Raw genomic sequence first — 22,540 nt, 5'->3', positions numbered from 1 at the left:
AGCACATACGCAGGCAAACTTCAGCTCCCAGTTACCCCAGTGTAAAGGCAAGTGCCAGTCTGGATTCACAAGGGTGAAACTGGGTCTCTGGTTTTCCTCTCCCCTCTTCCCCTTCCACTGCCTCTTTCAGTGCCGCTCTCCTCCCTCCGCATTCCTTTGTTACTGACCTTGCCAACTCTCCCTCCTCCTCTGTCTCTCTCCTGTTCCCCCTTTCGCTCCCCTTCCTGATAACTGACTCAGAGTTTAGGCTAGGTTGAAATGAAATGAAAATGTCTCTCCCTTTATGGTTAACATGGCTTTCCCCATCTCCCCTTCCCACTCTGCTGCTTGGCCTGCTTTGCACCCACAGCGCTTTCCCATGCAGCAGCAGCAGGCACAGGGTTTGACCTGAGTCCAAGGACTCTCATCCCCAGGGCATGCAGAAAGAAACTCATTTTCCATTCCTCTCCCTCCCCCAAGGATAAGGGTAGAGGGCAGTTTTCCCGGCAGCTCAGTGCGGCTGGCGGGGGGGGGGGGTTTTCGGTTGCGCCCCGGGGGGGGGGGGGGGGGGGAGAATGGAGGGGCTGAGGTCACTTTTAGCCATCTCTGCACTCCGTGTATTCTGCGGCCATGAAGGGCCCTGCCCAGCCCCTAGTGTAACTTGGAGCAGCCTCCGGGCAGTCCGCTTCCCTGGCCTCTAGGGAACATCGAACAGCCCTGGTACACTGCACTCGAGACACAGCCCTGATTTGCTGGGAGCAGGGCCGGTGAGAAGCCCTTACGCCAGCTCTGCACCGGCGGGGGAGCCTTTTGCACCCACTTTAAGGCCCCTTTTTGCAGTCTGTGTGGTGTTACTGAGGGTGAGGCCTGCGGGTGTCAGGCACCCCGGGGAGGGCACTTCTCCCTGTGCAGGCAGGGCAGGGCTGCTCCTTATGCTCACTTCGGGGCTAGTCCTCCACAGGCTGAACCTTTCGTTGGTCTCAGGGCTCCAGTGACAGCCCAGGGGCCCCCAAACCGACAACGCCCAGGCAGCCGCGGTGTCCCTCCACTCAGCAGCCTCCCGCTTGCCCTGGAGGAGTCAGAGGGGAGTTCGGTCTCCAAGGCTCATACAGGCCTTGGCCTTTACACAGAGGCCACCGCCACGGAGGCTGATGGTGTCCAGAGTGGTGGCAGCTTTTGCTGTGCGAACCCCTGGCCACGGGGAACTCGGCCGAGACCCGCCAAACCCAGCTAACAGCCATCGCGTGGCAGCAAGGTTCACTCACTGCCAGGTGGAGCCTGAGGTGACCAGGAGGTGAAAGGCCTAGGCCTCACGTCTTGGTGAGCCTCACTCTGCACGGGGATGGACAGACATGACCCCCTCTGGAGCTCACCAGCACGGCTCCTCCCGTGGGCAAGGAGCGAAGCCTGCTTGCTCTGCCACCATAGCATTCCCAGACCCTGCTGAGCCCAGGGGAGACTCAGGTGGCAGAGAAGCTGTGACCTCCTATGAGGCTTGCGTTTGCTGCGGTGTACTGAGCCTGCCAGTCTCTCCGGAGTCGGTTGTGAACCAGAGCGTCCAGACCGCAGTGACCAGACCAGTGAGTACGTACCGCGGCCAGCTTGTCGAAGCGGGCGAAGAGCTCGTTTAGCAGCTTCACCAGCTCATGGGCGCTGCAGGAGGACGACAGCTGGGTGAAGCCAACTATGTCAGCAAAGAGGATGCTGGGAAAAGAAGAGAACACAAGCCAGAAAACATGAGTTGGTTTCACAGATTCCAAGGCCAGAAGGGAGACCATAGTGATCGTCTAGTCCAGGGGTCGGCAACGTTGGCACGCGGCTCGCCAGGGTAAGCACCCTGGCGGGCCGGGCCAGTTTTATTTACCTGCTGACGTGGCAGGTTCGGCCGATCGCGGCCCCCACTGGCCGCGGTTCGCCGTCCCTTGCCAATGGGGGTGGCGGGAAGCGGCGCGGGCGAGCAATGTGCTGGTTGCGGCTTCTCGCGTGCCGAACGTTGCCGACCCCTGGTCTAGTCTGACCCCCTGTGTAGCACAGGCCAGAGACCTGTTAGAAAAACAGCCAGTCCTGGTTTACAAATTGCCAGTGATGGAGAATCCACCACGACCTTGGGAAATTGTTCCAATGGTGACAATGGGACTATCGCCCAGAGCCGGCCTCCACTCAGGAACAATGCAGAGACCTCCCCGCTCCTCCTGAAGCCATCCAGCTGCCCACGGGGAGACTTGCCAGCCTGGTGTAATTGGGTCAGTGGCAGCACCACACGGATGACGGGCCACTCAGAGGAATGCGGAGAAAGCCAGAATCAGAGGCAGCAGCGATGCTGAAGACCTAGTAGTTTTGAGGCAGTCCAGGGTTGGATTTTTCCCTGCCATTTATTCTCCACGGCTTTCTGACAGTGAAATATCCCACCCCGTTCCCCTCATGCCAAGGAATCTTGGGGCTTTCCCAGGAACATAAGAACTGCCCTACTGGATCAGACCAGCTTCATCTAGTCCATTACACTCTTTCTGACACTGCCCTGCACCAGCTGCTTCAGACGAAGGCGCAAGAAACCCCACCAGGAATGATAATGGAATTACCTCAGAGGTGGAGGGGGGGAGTTTCTTCCTGACCCCTGTCACTTGGGAGTTGGTGCATGCCCTGACGCATGAGGGTTTATATACCTGCTTACACAATTTTTTCCCATCCTATCAAATGTGAATTTTCTCATTGTCCTCAAATGTCTGGTCTTTTTTGGAATCCTATTAAGCTTGTGTTCTCGGCGATACCTTGTGGCAGTGAGTTCCACCGGTTAATTATACATTGCATAGGACAGCCAGCTGCTTTATCAGCTTGGAGCCAGCTGCCTTTCAAATTCATTGAACGCCCCTTTGTTCTTGCATTACGACGGAGTGCCCAGTATACCTCCTCTACCCCATTCATTATTCCATGTATGTAACAGGGGGGGCTGCCCCTTTAAAGGCCAGGGAGCCTGGGGCCAGCCAGTCCTGTTCTGAAGCAGAGCCCCAGTGACTGCCTGATGAACACCGGATTCCCATAAAGCTGACAGAGCTCAGGGACGGGGGAGAGCTACAGGCAGCAGGCTGGCTCCGGTGGCAGGCCCTGGAGTAGGGGGACTCCCAGGCAGATAGCCTCTAGGAGGACTGGGGCAGCAGGGCTGCCTGGAGGAGTAAGACTCTAGCACAGCCGCTGGGCCAGGAAAAAGGACCTGGTTTAGCTGTTGGGTTTATGCTGAATTGTTTATTTTGGGGTTTTGCTGAAGATTCTTGGTGCCACTGAGAGAAAGGGCCTGATCCAGACTCTGTGTGTGATGATATCAATCCTTCTTGGGCTGGAGAGAGCAGTCAGCAACCTCAGCGTACCCCGGTCATCTCCCTCCTTACTCCTCTCCTCTCCCAATCACACCACCCCAATCCTTCCCGTCACTCTTCATACAAACATCTGCTCAGGTCCCTAATTATTCTTGTTGCCCATCTCTGAATTCCCTCTGTTTCTGCTCTGTCCTCCTTTGGCAGAGGGGTGACCAGAACCGGACGAAGTGCAGCAGGGGAGCATACTCCACTGGTTTACAGAATGCCATTAAAATAGCCTCGGTCTTATCCTTCATCCCACTCTTTATGCAGCCTAACATCTCGTGTGCTTTGTGACACTGAGCCCTGGACTTTATGGAGCCCCGTTTTTTCCCCTGCGTGGTTACAATTAATGTAACCCCCAGAAATGCACATAGGTCGTTCATAGTATTCCTTCCAGTGCGCATTTTTCATCACTGAATTGAGTGTAGACAAGGTGACCATGATAAAAGTGATGTCTCACATGGAGATCAACCCTCCACCCATGGAGCAAGGCGTGTCCTTTACCTGACATTCTCATGGCGGTACATGTACATGGTGTTAAACTGCTGCATCTCTTTCTGGCTCGGGTCCTTCTTCATGTCCTTTAGCATCTCATCTGCCACGTGCTTGGGCAGGATGGAAAGCATCAGCCGTTCCTGAGGTGGAGGGAAGAGGAAGAGGATAATCAGAGCTCAGGGCAGATCAAAGCAAAGCCCGGCAGGCTCAGCAGGTGCCAAGACAGGGCTGCCAGCCAAGCGGATTCATTTAGACTCGTAGCCACAACAGAAATCCCCAGGGTTCAATTACACAATTGGCCGGCATCACACACTCACACGGGTGAGGCCAGCCCAAGCAGCTGTGACTAGCTGCACCTCTGGGATGGGCAGTGTGGCTTGTGGCACGGGCCAGCTGTGCCAGGCTGCTTCTGTGATAAAGACCCATAGTAATAATATACCCCCTAGCACTTTTCAGCAGCAGATCTCAACGTGCTTTACAAAGGAGGTCAGCATCATTATCTCCATTTTACACATGGGGAAACTGAGGCCCAGAACAGAGAAGCGACTTGCCCAAGGAGAGCCAACAGGCCAGTGGCAGAGTCGGGAATAGACCCAAGGTCTCCTGAGCCCCAGTGCAGTGCTCTGTTCACTAGAGACTAGACCCCACTGACACAGTGAAAATGAGCAGGGCAGCAGGGAGAGTGTGTGTCTGGGGGAACTGGAGACAACCCAGGCTCCACCACTTAACACACAGCAGCATAAAAACTCACCTTCACAAGGCAGCATTCTCTGCCCCACACGCACTGTCCAGCCCCTGCTGCTTTCCCCTCATGACACCGGCACTGTACACTACCCCCGTCCACACCCGCAGGCCAAATCCCGGAGTCCTGATTCAGCGGCTAGTCTGGCGAGACCCCCGCCCCTCACTTGCTCCTGCTGCAGTGAATGGCAAACCCCCACCCTCTGTCCCCCTCTAGCAGTTGGTTCATATATGTCCACTACTGCCTCCAGCCCAACAAACTTCGTCCTTTCGCTCAGGCACTGGAGGTTCATGGTTTTAGTGTAAGCCACCCTGGATTCAGGCTACTCCTGGCCCTTGGAGATTTCCACACCCCGTAGCAAATCTCAGGCCGAGCCAGCTTTCTGGCTGCTTTTGTGTTGCCACATACATGCAAAGCAGCAGGAGCCAGGATCGGGCCCGAGGTCTCTGCCCCAGAGATCTCACCCCCAAGTGCCACATTACAAAGTGCGGTGACTAGCAGGAACCCCATCCTGCCTTGCTTGGGGGGCTCATTTTGTGACATGCCCTAGCAGACAGGGGGAAAGGAACTGAAGCCACGAGCAACTTTAGCCCAGGTTCATCGCCAGGCTGGACAAAGGGGCAGTGTGTTATGTCCCGAGCTGCGCGCTGGTTTGGGTGCAGCCCCTGGCTAATGCGAGCATAAACAGCCTCTCGACAGTAATCTCCCGCTCAGGGACACCGGATGCAGTTTCAAAGCCAGAATCCCACTCGTGCTCACCCCCCGGGGTTGGAACTCCAGAGTGCCAGACATTTGGGCAGGTTTACATTTCCGCCACTAAGGGAGCCATCTCTGGCAGGCAAGAGGGAGGAAATAGGACGGACCATGGTCACAAACAGCTTTCCAGCCAACCTAACCCTCGGCGCAGGCTACAGAAACACAGGAACTTCCATCACTGAACCATGGAGGAAGCCACAGGCTAGAGGAAGATGGGTTTAGCCTCCATCAGGATGGGTTACAAGACACAAAGATCTGGCACTTTGGCGGGGGGGAGGAGCTGTCATCTGATGAAGAATTGATTGCTTTGGGATTTGTGGTTGGTGGATGGGGGCGTTTTATGACTCATCGACAATGCTGTTATTAATATTTTGCTGGTATCATATTACAGTGGTGTCTAAAGGCACCTGTCAGGGATCAAGGCCCCACTGTACACACGTGGAATAAAAAGATAGTTCCGGCCTCAAAAGCTTGCAGTTTAATTTAAAGCCTTAAAATTAGGAAGGATGGTTTCATGGCAAAGGCATTAGCCTCAGAGCTCTGACACCGACTCACGGTGTGACCTCGGTCAAGTCGCTTAGGATATGTCTACACTGGGACCCTGGCTTGTGGACTTGGGGTTTCCGACCCTGGGCTTGAGCATCCACACTGCATTGTATACCTGGGTCTCATAGACTTGCTAATGTGTCCACACTGCACTACACAGACCTTCTAACTCGGGTCTGCGGCTTGAGCTGTGTCCACACTGCAGGAGGAGAGAGTTGGACCTGAGTCATAGCGGGACTTGGGATCTGACCCATCCCCCTAGCAGGAGCCTAGGAGCTGACCCACGGTAGATTGATTTGTGTGTGGATGGAAGCGGGGCTTAGATTCAAACCCGAGTCAGAACCTAGGTGTAATGTGCAGTGTAGACAGACCCATTATCTCTCTGTGCCTAAGTGACTCACCTGTAAAATGGGGATAATAACACTTAATTTCTCCCATGCTTTCTTTGTTTATACTGTAAGCTGTTCAGGGCCAGGGCTGTCTCTGATTAGGGAACCTAGCACAATAGCCCCGGATATGTATAAGTATTTGAGACTTTTGAATACTGAGCCAAATGTATCCTCACCTGGGATGAACGTGGCCAACTGCGCAACGCTGGGTGCTCAGTCAACCAACCAAACTGATAGATGCTGGAAACGCCTGCTACAACCGATCAGACCAATGGCCCCTCCAGTAGAGATGGGTGGATTGAATAGCTTGCTGCGTCAGCTGAATATTGGCCACATTCTGCAACCCGCACCCCTGCCTGCTGATGCCAGTAGCTCTACCCACCTCACCCGCAACAGACACCCCACAGCGCAACAGGATATCGGGGAGCATCTCAGCCTGAGCTCCGTTCAAAGGGTCATGACAGCAGCAGTGGGACCCAGCAGAGAGTTTCTGAGTCCAGCTGATGGTGCAGGGATGGGCAGGAGCCAACTGCACCGCCATGCAAAACAGAGGAGAGCAGTTACATGGTGTCACCCAGGAAAGCAGCCCCTTCCTTTCTCCCCGCAGTGGACCAGATGGGAAATTCAGAGAACTGCCCAGAACCAACTGTGGCCAATCCAGGTACAGCTAACAGGAGCATGACCAAAACACGTAAGACCTCGGAGCCTCTGCCACGTACTACCAGGGACTGAACAGCCAGCACACAGGACACGCGTACTTGACTATTGAGGATGCTGCCAAGCCCCTGACTCTGACTGAGTGGCCAAAGCAATCTCTACAGGCACCTGGTCCAGAGAAGCTCCTCAATGCAGGGCACCATGGGGCGTTCAGAGGTTAAAAGCTCTGCCTCCACACATAGACAGCTCAGGTCCTCAGCACAGGCAATGCATCCAGATCAGGCAGATTCACTTCTGTCAGAGATTCTCGGAAACCAGGGTTGTCTCAGTATTTGGTCTCTCCTGGAATAGGCCATCTCGCAGGGGCAACGGTACAGCTTCTCCCTACGGTCCTTTGTCCAGTCCAGTTTTAAATGTCTCCAGTAATGGGGCTTCTATCGCTTTCTTCTGGAGAAGGTTCCAGTCCCTAGTATTGTTATTTGCACTCCAAAATCAGTGCTTTGTTGTGGTAGGTGCTGTACAAACACTCAGTGAAAGACAGGGCCTGCTCCCAAGAGCTTACAGTCTGAAGAGACACAAGGTGGAAGAAGAAGGGATTTGCCTCATACCATATCAGTGGCTAAGCCAGGAACAGAACCCACATGTCCTCGTTCCCAGTCTAGTGGCCTAGCCACTAAACCACACAGCCACTCTGGACCAATGCATGTGTGAAATCAGACTGTGAGCTCTTGTGTGCGGGGAGCATGTGCAATGTATCTGCCCTGAGAAGTGCTTTGCTCACCTTCAGACGCTGCAAATAATCGTAATATAAGGTGACTATACTAGCAGATTTCCGTCACGGAGACATCAGGGACCAGACTGGACACGTGCATGAAAGCAGCTCCTGGCATCCAGTTTTGGAAGCTTCTCCTGGAGTTTTTTGTTTTGTTTTTTTGCCATAAGGCGCTAATTTGAGCTGGAATTAGCGAGTCTATTTTCAAATCCGGTTGACATTTTGGTGTGTGACGTGTTGCATTCAGCCCAGTGACCCACATACTCCGAGCAGTTATTGCTGCCACACGATAGCACTTGGTTAGACAAAAGGAGGGGTGCTCAGGTGCTAGACCGATAGGCACAGTGCAAATCCCAAAGACAGAGGCAAGGCTCCTTCTGCCATGACTTGGAGAGACCCCTCTAGGGGTGGATTGGGAGCTAATTCTCCAGACTCATTCAATCAGTGGCTTCTCTGCTTAGCTCAGAAGGGGGCCAGTTGTGATGGGGGTTTGCGTGTTATAGACACATGTGCAATAGAAATTAGATTAAGAATATCCAGCCCATTCCACAGCCAACTGAGGGTAAGGTATTTGGGTCACTGCTACCTTGGGCGGGGTTTGATCCTGTGTCCTAGGCATGAAAGCCCAGGCTCGTAGCCAGAGCCAGCTGTTTCCCTAACATGGACGGGTCCTGCCCAGCTTAGCACCACCCTGTTATTTCCTAACTGTATCTGGATTGTTGAATCACCGAGAAAATCATCCTCATTAAAACCTCAGCAGCCGAGAATGATCAAATTAACCCCACTGCATCCTCTGCGACGTACTCCCCGTGAGCCCACACGCCGTGGCAAACAGCCCCAGAGCGAGCTCCCGCAGGGTTCGCAGGCTGCCAGCTTCACAGCTCACAGCCGCTTGGGTCAGCAGCTCTCTGGGCCTGATGCTGATGGCAGTCACAGTGATGTGGGGGAGGAGCAGCACCTGGGCAGTCCGTGGAATGACACCAGGGTGTGAGAGGAGAGTCCAGCCCTTCACGTAGCGCTTGGAATCTGCTCAAAATACTTATTCATAACAGACAACCCTGGCCTGAAACAACTCACTCCTGGGCACCTAAACTTCAGGGCGTGGAAGGTTTAGGAAGCTGCAGTCACCCAGGCATGTGCCGATACAACCAAGCAGAGGCACATCCCAGCTGGTCAACAACAGGGATGGAACCCAAAACCTTCTGCATCAAAAGTACAAGCCCCCACGGCTTGAGATAAAGGCATAATTCTACAGCCTGGAATTAGCAGTTGTTATGACCGCTGGAGTCAGTCACAAGAGGAAGGCCCGCTTGAACGCATGACATCTGAGCGCCACACCAATTCTCAAGTTTAAATGGATTAAGAGCTGGCTAATTGCTAAGTCTCAAAATGTCATTGTAAAGAGGGAATTCTCATGGAAGGGGTGTGTTTCTAGTGGGGTCCCTATGCTATTTAACATTTTTATCAGCGACCAGGAAGAAAACCTAAGATCTCCGCTGATAAAGTTTTCAGAGGACCCAACATTGGAGGCATGGTAAGTAATGAAGAGGACAGGTCACTGATTCAGAGCAATCTGGATCTGTAAGCTGGGAGCAAGCAAATAACATGTGTTTTAATATAGCCAAATGTAAACGTGTCCATCTAGGAACAAAGGCTGCAGGCCATACTTCCGTGATGGGGGACTCTATCCTGGGAAGCAGTGACTCAGAAAAAGATTTAGGGCTCATGGTGGATAATCAGCTGAACATGAACTCCCAGGGTGACGCTGGGTCCAAAAGAGCTAATGTGATCCTGGGATGCATAAACAGGGGGATCTCGAGTAGGAGCAGAGAGGTTATTTTGCATTGTTGTGACTACTGCTGAAATCCTGTGTCCAGTTCTGGTGCCCACCAGTCAAGAAAGATGTTGATAAATTGGAGAGGGGTCAGAGAAGAGCCAGGAGAGTGACTGAAGCATTAGAAAACCTGCCTTAACAGGCTCAAAGAGCTCCATCTATTTAGCTTAACAAAGAGAAGGTTACGACTTGATCACAGTCTCTAAATACAGAACAAATATTTCATAATGGGCTCTTCAATCTAGCAGAGAAAGGCATCACACGATCCAATGGCTGGAAGCTGAAGCTAGACACATTCAGACTGGAAATAAGGCGTCCATTTTTGAGAGTGAGGGTAATTAGCCACTGGAACAATTTACCAAGGGCCGTGGTGGATTCGCCATTGCTGACAATTTTTAAATTTCTGGAGCAGGTCTCTGGCCTGTGCTGTAATGGAGGTCAGACTAGATGATCAATCTGGTCCCTTCTGACCTTGGAATCTATGATACACCAAAGTGCCGTGATGCTGTGGTTTAGGTGATTTAGTAGCAGGCGCTCGAGTCAGTGCTAGCCAATGGCTATGGGTGCTGTCAGGAGGCTGTAGGGCAGGGTAGTATCCCTTTAAATAGTGTGTGAGTCCTCTAGTGACCCTCACTGTCTTCTATGTTTCAGAAACCAGCCGGAGCAGCAATGTGTGTCTGTCGCTAGGCCTGGTGTGCTGGATAGAGTTAGTAATCACAGTTACCGGGACCCTTCTGGGCCTGTGGGGTTCCTTCATATTTCATTTGTTGTGTGAAGAGGAGACACACTGCAGAGCTGAGCGCACGCCAAGGGCAATCCATTCTCATGCATCGTGGTGGAAGATGGTGGACTGGTGGGGTCAGGAAGGAATTTCCCCTCCCCACCATGTACAGCATTGCACAACTAGCCAGGTGCATTATGGGGGGGAGGGGGAGGAGGAAGAGGAAGGGATTGGGTTTCCTCTGAAGCATCCTCAGTGCATGACACAGGATACAGGACTAGCTGGACCAGAACGGCAGCTTCTATCTGATTTCCTATGCCACTGCCATCCCTCTGCTTGGACACCAATTCATCCATAAGACCATGCTGCAGCTCCCTGGAGTGAGACGTCACCCTGAAGTCCCAGCCACCTGTGGCCATTAAATAAGTCAGGGAGCTTTTTGTAAGAACAAGGGTGTTAGCCCTGGCCAAAGTCCAACGGGGGGGACCATGTCCTGGCTCCCTAAAATCTCCCCAGAAGCTTCTGTTGGTGACAGTGGACCTGGTTCCCCACTGCCTTGCCCTTTGTGCACGCACATGTACACCCGAGTAAAGTGAGCATCAAAAGCTACCAAACCACCATGGACTGCGCAGACTTCACACTCCTGCTTGGGTGTGAACGATGACACAAGGCAGTGGAGAGTCAAGCCTGATCTTCTTCTTCTCTTCCTGTCCTAAACTGTTGCACCATGTTCTATAGTGGGCTGCCCCACAGTGGTGGATGGCTGCAAAACACTTTGTGATCTTTGAATAAACCCAACTACAAACGCGTGAAGTATGGTTATTATATATGTCTGATCACTGGGCCATGATGTAGTGGTACGCCCTGGTGACTCAAAGCAGCCCTACAGCTGCAAGGCATTTGGATCACCCCCGTGAATCTGTTCTTTTACCTCCGGGTCTTCTTACGACCCACCTTGTGTCATCAGTACACGTGCTATTGCTGAGTCGTAGTTAATGAAGGTATGTTATGTGTTGATTTACAGCACATTCTAGTAAATAGTCGAATGATGTCATGCATGGATATTGTACATATATTTCTTCCTGGAAACTGAAGCTGGCTAAAAATAATTTAGTTATCTATAAAAACAGACCAGCAGTGAGGCTGTTAATTGTGAGTTCTTTGAAGTAAAATTCACCAGCTGGAGAGCTGGATTTTTTTAAAAGGAGCTGGGTAATTTTATTACCACTAATAACATCTGCAGCTATGCAGAGCTGAGAGCACTCAAAGGGCAATCCAATCTCATGCATCGGGCTGGAAGATGGTGGATTGGTGGGGTCAGGAAGGAATTTCCCCTCCCCACCATATACAGCATTGCACAACTAGCCAGGTGCATTATGGGGGGGAGGGGGAGGAGGAAGAGGAAGGGATTGGGTTTCCTCTGAAGCAGCCTCAGTGCATGAGGCAGGATACAGGGCTAGCTGGACTGATGGTCTAATCCAGAACGGCAGCTTCAATCTGACTTCCTAGCCCACTGCCATCCCTCTGCTAGGACACCAGTTCATCCAGAAGAGCCAGATATTGAGACTGAGCCAAGGCATGCTTCACAAGGTAAGGGAACTGGGTGGTTCCCAGCTCTGAAGAGGCTGCACAGGGTTAAATAAACAACTCTCCCACCACAACCCACTGCGGTTCTTACCACACTGCAGGGTGGACACCGATACATGCCTTAATAGGCCAGAAGGGACCATTGTGATCATCTCATCTGAACTCCTGTATAACAGAGGACAGAGAACTTCCCCTAAATAACTCCTACTTGAACTAGCGCATATCATTTAGAAAAACATCCAGTCGTGATTTTAAAATGGCCAGTGATAGAGAATTCACCAAAACCCTTGGTAAATTGTTCCATTGGTCAATTATCCCCACTGTTAAATACGTGTGCCTCCTAGTCTGAATTTGTCTAGCTTCTTCTTCCAGCTATTGGATCGTCTTATACCTTTGTCTGCTAGTCTGAAGAGCCCTTTACTATCATATATTTGTTCTCTCTGTGGGTACTTATAGACTGGGATCAAGTTACCCCTTAACCTTCTCTGTGTGAAGCTAAATCGATTGAGCTCCTTGAGTCTATCACTCTGAGACATGTCTTCCAATCCTTTACTCATTCACGCAGCTCTTCTCTGAACCCTCTCCAACTTATCAACACCCTTCTTGAATTATGGACACCAGAACTGGACAGAGTATTCCAGTACCGGGCACACCAGTGCCAAATTCAGAGGTAATATAACCTCTCTGCTTCTATTCAAGATGCCCGTTTATGAATCTAAAGATTGCATTAGCAGTTTTGGCCACCGGGTCCCACTGGGAGTGCATGCTCAGCTGATTATCTGCCACGATCCCCAAATCTTTCTCAGAGTCACTGCTTCCCAGGATAGTATAAGATAAATACCAGGGAGGGAGAGGAATTATTTCAGCTCAGTCCCAGTGTGGACACGAGAACAAATGGATATAAACTGGCCGTGGGGAAGTTTAGGCTTGAAATTAGATGAAGGTTTCTAACCGTCAGAGGGGTGAAATTTTGGAACAGCCTTCCGAGGGAAACGGTGGGGGCAAAAGACCTCTCTGGCTTCAAGATTAGGCTAGATAAGTTTATGGAGGGAATGGTTTGATGGGATAATGTGATTTTAGTCAATTAGGCAATAACATGCCATCGCTGGTAAAATGAGGGTCCGGCTGGAGAATCTTGCCTGTATGCTCGGGGTTCTACTGATTGCCATATTTGGGGTCGGGAAGGAATTTTCCACCAGGGTAGATTGGCAGAGGCCCTGGAGGTTTTTCGCCTTCCTCCGCAGCATGGGGCAGGGGTCGCAAGCTGGAGGATTCTCTGCGACTTGAAGTCTTTAAATCACGATCTGGAGACTTCAACAGCTGAGTTAAGGGAAAGTGGGTGGGTCAGCTTTTGTGGCCTGCATCATGCGGGAGGCCAGACTAGATGACCATAATGGTCCCTTCTGACCTTAAAGTCTATGAGTCTAAGTCTGGCCTACAATCTTTGTTCCTAGATGCATGACTTTACATCTCTCTGTATTAAAAGGCATATTGTTTGCTGGTGTCCAGCTTACCTAGCAATCCAGATCTTTGTGTCAGTACCCCGTCTTCTTCACTATGTACCAGTCCCCTAATCTTTGTGTCATCTGCAAACTTTATCGGTGATTATTTTATGTTTTCTTCCAGACCACTGATAAAAACGTTAAATAGCTTGGGGCCAAGACCTGATCCCTGCAGGGCCTCACTCAAACCCGCGCGGTGATTCCCCATTTTCAATGACATTTTGGGGTGTGGCAGGGGCATAGCCAGGGAATCTACAACTATGAACCAAGTCTCCCAGGAAGGGGGAGTTGCAGAGGCTGCTAGTGCTCCAGCAGTCAACAGGATTGTGTCTCCCTGCCTACCCCTCCATGTCATCCAGCACCACGCTCATCTACTCGGGCGTGACCAGGAAGCAGGAGACTGAAAATCTTCGGGCGCAAACGCAGGTGCAGAATGATTTGCTTGGAAAGGTCTGGAAATGGGGCTGTGAGCTGGCTTGCCAGTGAGAGCCTGTGATTATGGGCAGCTCAGGCTGGATGGATGAACAGAGGAGGGGTTGGGGTTTTTTAAAACCAGACTCCTGGATTATTACCAACTTTCCGGCCCACCAAAAGAGCCACAACATCCTCAAAATGACACTGGTGCTGTAAAGCCGCTTGGAGCAATCTGCGATTCTCTGGCACGCTCCCTCTTTGGGGCAGGGCTGTAGGCAAGGGAGTGCAATCTGGTAGGGACAGATGGGTTTTTTCGCTCTGTGATAACAGGAGCAGCGCCTGGTGCATTTCAAACCCCCTCCGTTCATTTCCTTTGGCTTCCTGTAATTTGCCTTGTATGTCAAATTGTGTCACTATGGCAACCCGTTTCCATGACAGCAAATGACAAACTTCTCCGCTGCCAGTTGCCCCTGCTGGCTTCCTATGTCGTGCAACAGCAAACACCCAGACAGGGGAAACAAACATCCCTCCATCTCCCAGAAGAATTCACGGGGAGCCTTCCTTCTGCTATCCAACAGTCCCTCCTTTGCTCCACCACACCTGGCTAGCTAGAATAACAGAGCTGGGATCCAGGCTTGGAAGAAGAAAGCTATGACTTGTTACGCACTGCCAATGGTGCTGGCCCAGCACAAGATATAGATTGTCTCTCTATCCCTGCTTCATCCTGGAAGCTGAATCAAGGCAGGTGGGCTCTGGCAATGAGCTACCAGGACTTTCAGCCCCCAGACACTGGTTCAAAGCCAGGTCAGATCAACAGTGACTGACTGATTCTGACTCTTGGGTACGCTAGGGCAGCTCTGTGCTAGGCTCCTAATGCAAAGCTGTCCTCAAGCCAGTGGAGGAATTCCCTGCACTGTGTGGGAATAGCAGCCCTTAGTCACGGGGATCCTCAGCTACCAGAATGGCTCCTGAGTGCCTTAGCAGCTGGTGCAGATTAGAGCAGCCCTGAGGCTGTTCTAATGTACGCCAGGGACCAGGCTGAGCTGGAGCCAGCCTCAGGACTGAGGGTTTCGGGGCTGCAAAGGGATCCTTTGGATCCCCCTTCAGCTGCATCCAGCGGCTGAGAATCTGACCTCCTCTATCTCGGTGTCTCTCAATGTGTCTCAACCTTTCCAGACGACTGTACTCCTTTCAGGAGTCTGATTTGGCTCGCGTACCCCATTTGACCTCACTTAAAAATGGCTTGCTTACAAAATCAGACATAAAAATACGTTCTCATTTGTACCATATAATGAAAAAATAAATCCATTGGAATATAAATACTGTACTTACATTTCAGCGTATGGTATATAGAGCAGTATAAACAAGTCATTGCCTGTGTGAAATTTGAGTTTGTATTGTCTTTGCTAGTGCTTTGATGTAGCCTGTTTTAAAACTGGGCAAATATCTAAACGATTTGATGTACAACCCCCTGGAAGAGCTCTGCGTACCCTGCAGGCCTGGCTGAGAACCACTGATCTGTTAGCTTTTCAATGGCCCACGTGTAATGAGCATTGTGGGTCTCAACCAGTTCCTGAAAGCTGGGTGTCGACATCACCCATGCCACAATTAGCACCCTGGAGGCAGACTCAGCAGGGAAGCCCTGGCGCCTGAACTCCCCTGCCCAGTGCCGGGGAAGTGGGGTGAGGGCGTCCAGAAGAGCGGGTGAGGGCAGCTGAGCTGTGCTGTGGCCGTACTGCTGCCTGACAGTCCTGTGGGGCTGCCCCCTGAGCGCTCCCACCATGAGGCCCCCGCTGTTAAGTAAAACTCCCTCAACTCCCATTGGCTTCAGTGGGCCAAATCCAACAGGCAGCACTCCCACGGATGTCACCTGCCTAAGGGCAGAATGCACACCAAGTCTGGGCTTCAGGATCAGGCCAGGCGGGCAATAAGGAAGCTCTGCCCCTTTGCAGGATCGGGCCCCTCATTTGCAATAAGATTTCAAGTGCTGTGTGATGCAAGCACAGTCCTTTCCCCAGGCAGGCTGCATTCACTGCCCGGAGCTGAACAGTCTGTACCGTTTTGCGGTGGGGTTGCAGGCAGTAAGATACGATCAAGGGGGAATCTAATAAATACGAACGGAGAAATCTCAACGGGAACCAACTGGTTTCCCCTCCCAGTGATGAGCGGTTTTACAGGCACAACGGAGGGTTCTGCACACAAACCGGTGTGGGGGAGAGAAAGCTTTCTATGTACGGTGAGAACATCCCAATCCCTCTCAAGTGTTTGGAGAGGAACCAATGTCTGAGTTCCCCGGGACAGGCACTGTCCAGAACTTCCTTTGCACACGTTTACAATCTGACTCCCCGTTGTCTTGGAGGATGTGGTGGAGTTCTGGATGGTGAGCAGTGGTTGCTGGATGGGGAGCAGCAAGCTGGCTTTCTTTCTTTTTTTTGGTGGCTGCCATATTGTGCTCCAGAACCTTCAAAACGTGACCCACCAGAGCCATGTCTGCCTGAGTCTGCAGGCAGCCTGAACCAATCACTTGGCAAGGTGTGAACTACCCCATGTCATTTCAAGTGTGTGTGAACTCTGAAGCCTAAAGATGACCGGTTGAATGCCAACACTGAAAACTTATTTAGCACTATTCAAAGAAAGGAGGGGACTGCTCACAGAAAGACCAGCACCAGCTGCTGTGAATGGCATGTCATCTTGGTGTCAGGAGTAGGCGAGGCTTATGTTGTGGGTGGAGCTTAGGAAAATAACACTGTGGGTTTTTTTTTCCAGATCGCCACTTGTTGCTGAAAGCATTGAAAAGCAATAACAATCATCATTAGCCGTGAACAGAGGGCTTGGGGCCTCTGAGTTAGACAGAATTAGGCTGGGCTTCGGCATCTGAGTCTCAATCAGGCCTAGGGGTGGGGTTCAAAGGCATCACAATCTCATGGGTTGCCTCGACATGATCCCAGCCTCATGTGGCAGAAGGGTCACACTATCAGTTCTTCTTATGGTGCGATGGGTGGAGACCCCCTTGAGACCCCACCAGACCACAATTTGGGCCAGGGCCTCCCCACTTTTTACCAGTTATAAGGGCGAGTGACGGAGGGAGGGGGCGGAGAGGAGCAAGTGGGGAGCAGGGTCTTGGGGGGAAGAGGCAGTGTGGGGGTGGGATCTTGGGGGGAAGGGCAGTGGGGGGGGCTTGGGGAGAAGGGGCAGCACGAGGGTGGGGGTTGGGGGGGCAGGGCCACAGTTCAGGTGCTGGTAGCCCCCCCACTTTTAGGGCGCTTCTGCTGCTCCTGATTTGGGTGGCTTACAGAGTCTTTCCCCTGCTTGGGGCACACAAGGGGATTCGCCACACAAACGAAAAGGGTTCTTTGCCCTCCCCTGGGAATCACAGTAAAAGAAAAAGACAAAAGGTGGTCAAGTCTTCTGTTCACCCCTTGGGGGTCTGGCTTATCTGGACACGCCAGTGTCTTTGGTCAGGGTCTGCCTCCAGCCCCTCCTTTCGGTAACCCCCGCTTTAAACCTGGTCCATCCAGCAGCAGGGTCTGCAACTGTCTTCCTCTTTGCTGATCTAGGGCTGTAGCCAGCAGTCTTCCCCCCAATCACCATCCCTTGGGGGGGGGAGGGGGGACTTTCCTTCTTTTAAGCCTCCTCCCTCCAGCAGAGCAAGCCTCACGGGGGTGTCTGGGTAGTGCTGGCTGAGCCCATCAGAGCTCATAACCCTCCTCCCTACTAGCCCTAGGGTGTGCGCCTGGCGGCGTCTGCTTTAGACCCATCGCATGGGGCTTCAGCGCAAATGCAGGGGAGGCATTAGCGCGGCCCGGGGCAGAGAACGACCCAGTGGGGCACCGCTAGGGACTACCGCTGCCCGCTGCACTGGCTGGCAGTCTGAGGCCCGGTCTGGGGGTGGGCAAGATCCTCTTGGCCCTGCTGGGGAACTGAATTCACACAGGGGACTACGGGGTGGCGAGGAAGGGACCCTGCGCCGGGGCCAGGAAAGGGCTCCGGCGAGCGGCAGGGCTGATGGCACTGGCCCATTGCTGAAGGCTGATGCTATGGAACCTTGCCCTGGGGTGGGCGGATAGAGGAGTCTAACCCCCCTGCTCAGCTTCATCCTTTCCCCTCCCCCAGCTCAGTGCCCATTAACATTCAGCAAGGGGATGCCTGGCTTCACCCAGAAGCTGCCTGTCTAAAAATAGCTGCCGGCTCTAGGCTGGGCCTGGGAGCAGTTCCTCTGGTGGATTCGAGGGGAGACTATGCAAAAAGGAGAGGGGCCAAAATAAATACACCTGCTTCACTGCCCTGCAGAGGGGCTGGGCTGGGGGATGGATGGCCCAGCTCAAAAGCCTCTGATGCTGATAGCACAGCCAACAGATATCTGCCCCTAGGATGATGACCAATTAGCTCATGAGAGGGAGCCGTGGAACAATCGACACGGCTTTCATGGAGAGCTTTACCATCACAGGCGCTCCAGTGTCACTCTGGAGTAAAGCTGGAGCGACGGATGGAGTCACTGGGGTTACTCTGGGTTTACATTGGTAGCAGAGCACAATTTGGCCCAAGACGGACAGGAAAGGGCAAAGAGTGCGTGAGAATCACCCTCACCTCCCGAGTATCCCCTTAAATCCTTATCCCTCTTTCATCTGTGCACCACCCCGGTGCTCAGACGTGTCTCCCACTTGTGCACCTAGTCACCATCCTTTCCCCTTTTAAAACCATGCTGCTCCCACCATGCCTGTCAAGGACAATCTGTTCAAGGAGCTGACACCGCTGTGGGCTTGCGTCTCCGGCAGTGCACCTGCACCCTTTCACCCACGTCTGCCAGAGACTGCAGGCTCCCAGGATCGGGGCCATGACGCCTGGCTGTAGAGAGCTGAGCGTGCTGCCAGCACTTAACCAGTAATGGCGCAGACCACTACCTAGGACTTCATGGCTGCTGCTGTGTCTCCATTGCAACAGGAGGGGTGGAATTCACAGCCTCCTGCTCCAAGAGCAGGGAACCCTACCACCTGAGCAAATAGAGAATCTCCGCTAGCTGGGAGCAGCTAAGGCCTATGACACGCAGCTGGGCAGTTCTGATTCCATCCAGCAGAGGTAGCACATAAACGCTAAGCCAGCTCATTACCACATCATCATCTCCCAGCAATGGTAGAGGAAGCATCACAATGTCTTGGCCTCCTCTAAGAATACAACCCCTGCCCTCCATCTGGCCTCTCTTTAACTCAGCTTTCGGCGATGTCCCTTTGGCAGCCCGTTGGCTGATGTCAGGCAAACGCACAGCTCTCAGCAGAGGCCTTTAGAGCCGAGAGGATGCTCACCACAGCGGGCCGTCACCAAGGCAACGGGAAGCGCTGATGAAGTGCCCTTTCCTACCTCGGCAGAAGGGGTTGGAACAACATGTTGACTCTGTCCCCGTGAGCAGCTGTGAGCTCACTGGCTCCTCCCGGAGTCCGAACAAGGGGATCTGGCAGGACAGAGGCTGTGCAGCACCAGGGCTAGAACCCGGATGGCTCAGGGGTTAAAACACCACGTGTGAAATTCCTGGAGCCAAAGGCTCAGGGCCTGGCAGCCCTGAGCTCCAGGCAGTTCGCGATGGCTGTGATGGTTACATGTGAGATGGGTCCTCCCAGCCAATGCCTTAAAAAACCAAGGTGCTATGTGGCTGTTCAAGGTCCTACTGTTTTGTTCCACACACCAGGGCATTACCCTAACCTCCTGAAGTAAAATGTCCCCCTCCGCTTATCCATCCCCCTGCACTCCAGAGCTGGCTGCATTTCAGTGGTGCTGCGAGGAATGTGATGATTAAGGACAGTCCATGTCCTGAATGCAGAAGGGTAGATGCTCCCCCATGCTCTGCTTCTTTTTTGGCATGGGGGGAGGCCCCAGCAGGCATAGGGATGGTCCAGTCCCCATCCCAGAGCTACAACCAGCTCCCTGCTGGCCCTTCTCCCTGGTGCGCCACACGGATCTTGGCTAGAGCGGAGAATCTGGCTCAGGGCTTACCTGGAAGTCCTGGTCCTGATGATCAAAACCAGAAAGAACACAGCCCCACCCGGGGGGCGCTGAGGCCTCTCTCCAGCAGGGGAAGCGGACCAGTAGCCCCTGAGTGCGCCTTGGTTATCGGAGCTGGTCTTTCACCCACTCAAAAAACTGTTATGACATATATCCCCCTACCGATGAATTTAGCACTTGTGAAAGGGGTGGGAGCGGCAGCCTCAGAGCTGGACGGCCTCTAGGCACAGGCACAGTTACCACCTGGCCCGTTGCACTGCGAGCGGCTTTCTCCTGCTGCCACTCATCTCTGCCCAAGGGGCAGGCAGGAAGAACTCTGCAGACAAGAGGGCAAGTGCTGGACGGCCCCATGGCAGGCAGAAAGGGGCTGTGGACGACAGGAAGACCCCTCCACTTCCCTAGTGCCTCTCAGCTGAGGCCAGACCCAACCCCAAGGTTGACAAACAGCTCGCAGAGCGATACTGCCTTCAGCCACTAACTAGCCTAGATCAGCACAGCGGGGCCCTGCTCCTGCCAGACAAATGGATCGTTCTAATGAAAGGAGCTAAGGACGGACAAAAGACCAGGCCAGCTTCCCTGCTGTGCCTAGTTATAGAGGCATAGAGTCCTAGAAATGTCGGGCTGGAAGGGACCTCAAGAGGTCATCTAGTCCAGCCCCCTGTGCTGAGGCAGGGCCAAGTAAACCCTTGGACCATCCCTGACAGGGGTTTGTCCAGCCTGTTCTTAGAAACCTCCAGTGATGGGGGTTCCACAACCTCCCTTGGAAGCCGATTCCAGAGCTTAACTCCCCTCAGGGGTAGAAAGTTTTCCCCTAATATCAAACCTAACTCCCCCTTGCTGCAGATTAAGCCCATTCCTTCTCCTCCTGCCTTCAGTGGCCATGGAGAATGATTGATCCCCGTCCTCTCTATAACAAACCTTAACAGAGTTGAAGACTTATCAGCCCCCCACCTCCCAGGCTTCTTTTCTTAAGACTTATCAGGCCCAGTTTTTTTTAACCTTTCCTCATGGGGCAAGTTTTCTAAACCTTGATCATTTTTCTTGCTCTTCTCAGGACTCTCTCCAATTTGTCCACATTTTCCTAAAGTGCGGCACCCAGAACGGGACACAGTACTCCAGCTGAGGCCTCCCCAGTGCCGAGTACAGAGGGACAATTACCTTCCGTGTCTTACAAATGACACTCCAGTTAATACGCTACAGAAGGATATTAGCCTTTTTCACATTCTGGATTCATATTCAATTTGTGATCCTCTATAAACCCGACCTTTGGCAGCAGTACGACCTGCTAACCAATTATTCCCCAGTTTGCAGTTGTGCATTTGATTTTTCCTTCCTAACTCAAGTACTTTGCATTTGTCTTTATTGAATTTCATCTTGTTGAATTCAAACCAATTCTCCCTTTTCTCAAGGTCATTTTGAATTCAAATCCTGTCCTCCAAAGTCCTTGCAACCCTCCCAGCTTAGTGTCATCCACACATTTTATAAACATGCTCTCCACCCTGTTATCCAAGTCACTAATGAAAATACAGAACAGTACCTGACCCAGGGCTGACCCCCGCGGGAGCTCACGAGATACACCCCCCAGTTTGAGAGCTAACCATTGATAACTACTACTAGGGGGGAGGGATAGCTCAGTAGTTTGAGCATTGGCTTACTAAACCCAGAGATATGAGTTCAATCCTTGAGGGGGCCGCTTAGGGACCTGGGGCAAAATCAGTACTTGGTCCTGCCTAGTGAAGGCAGGGGGCTGGACGCGATGACCTTTCAGGGTCCCTTCCAGTTCTATGAGATAGGTATACTCTTTGAATACAGTTTTGCACCCACCTTACAGTAATTTCATCTAGACCACATTTCCCTAGTTTGCCTATGAGAATGTCATGTGGGACTGTGACAAAAGCCTCACTAAAATCAAGGTCTATCAGGCTTACAGCTTCCCCACCCCCCGCATCCATGAGGCCAGTAACCCTGTCAAAGAAGGACATTCAGATGGTCTGGCATGATTTGTTCTTGACAAATCCATGCTATTACTTATAACCCTATTATCTTCTAGGTGCTTGCAAACTGATTGTTTAATACTTTGTTCCAGTATCTTGCCAGGTACTGAAGTTAGGCTGATTGGTCTATAATTCCCCGGGTCCTCTTCGTTCCCCTCTTTAAAGATAGGTAGTAGGTTTGCCCTTCTCCAGTCCTCTGGGATCTCGCCTCTCCTCCATGAGTTCTCAAAGGTGATTGTTGACGGTTGGGAGCAGCAGAACAGGGGTGCTAGCAGGAAGTACTGTTCCTTGATTATCTGCCCAGGCTGTTCTGACCTTAGGGACCATCCATCAGCTGGGGGTGTGGGGAATGCACAGACAGCAAGTGTGAAAAATCAGGATGGGGTGGGGAGTAATAGGCACGTACATAAGACAAAGCCCCAAATATCGGGACTGTCCCTATAAAATTGGGACATCTGGTCACCCTAGGAATGCATCATATTCTGGCCGCTCCTTCCCAGCCCCACATGCCCTTGGCTCTGGGAGCTGTGGGAAGGGGATGTACAAGCCAGCTCTACACGCCGCTCTCCCCCACACCAGGTCTCTGCTACCTTTGCATCCCCTGAGTGGCACCCAGGGGGGTGGAACAGGAGTGAGAATCAGCCGGTTATCACAATGTAACACACCACACCCTGCTGTCAGGGGATCCAGTGGTAGCACCTAATGGTACTCAGTTCAGGCCTGGAACCTCGAAACTGATCCAGATGCAATATACACTCCTGTCTACCTGAACGGCCTGGCAGACATCTGAAACCGGGCCTTTGGA

The 22,540-nt window shown here is 52.4% G+C and overlaps 1 protein-coding gene across 1 annotated transcript in view; it reads right to left on the bottom strand.

Moving 5' to 3' along the window:
* ADCY3 (adenylate cyclase 3) overlaps window positions 1-22,540 on the bottom strand; it is a 91,156-nt gene that overhangs the window by 22,562 nt on the left and 46,054 nt on the right. The window contains exons 3-4 of the mRNA XM_024198208.2: window positions 3,837-3,967; window positions 1,572-1,683 (exon numbers count right to left, since the gene is read on the bottom strand). Coding sequence (XP_024053976.2) covers window positions 1,572-1,683; window positions 3,837-3,967 — 243 coding nt within the window. The remainder of the gene's footprint in view (window positions 1-1,571; window positions 1,684-3,836; window positions 3,968-22,540) is intronic.

Source organism: Terrapene carolina, unplaced genomic scaffold (genome assembly GCF_002925995.2).
Source record: "Terrapene carolina triunguis isolate 2854851 unplaced genomic scaffold, T_m_triunguis-2.0 Scaffold228, whole genome shotgun sequence".
NCBI lineage: Eukaryota > Metazoa > Chordata > Testudines > Emydidae > Terrapene > Terrapene triunguis.
Note: the sequence above shows the minus strand (reverse complement) of the source record. Positions and strands in the feature narration are given on the sequence as shown.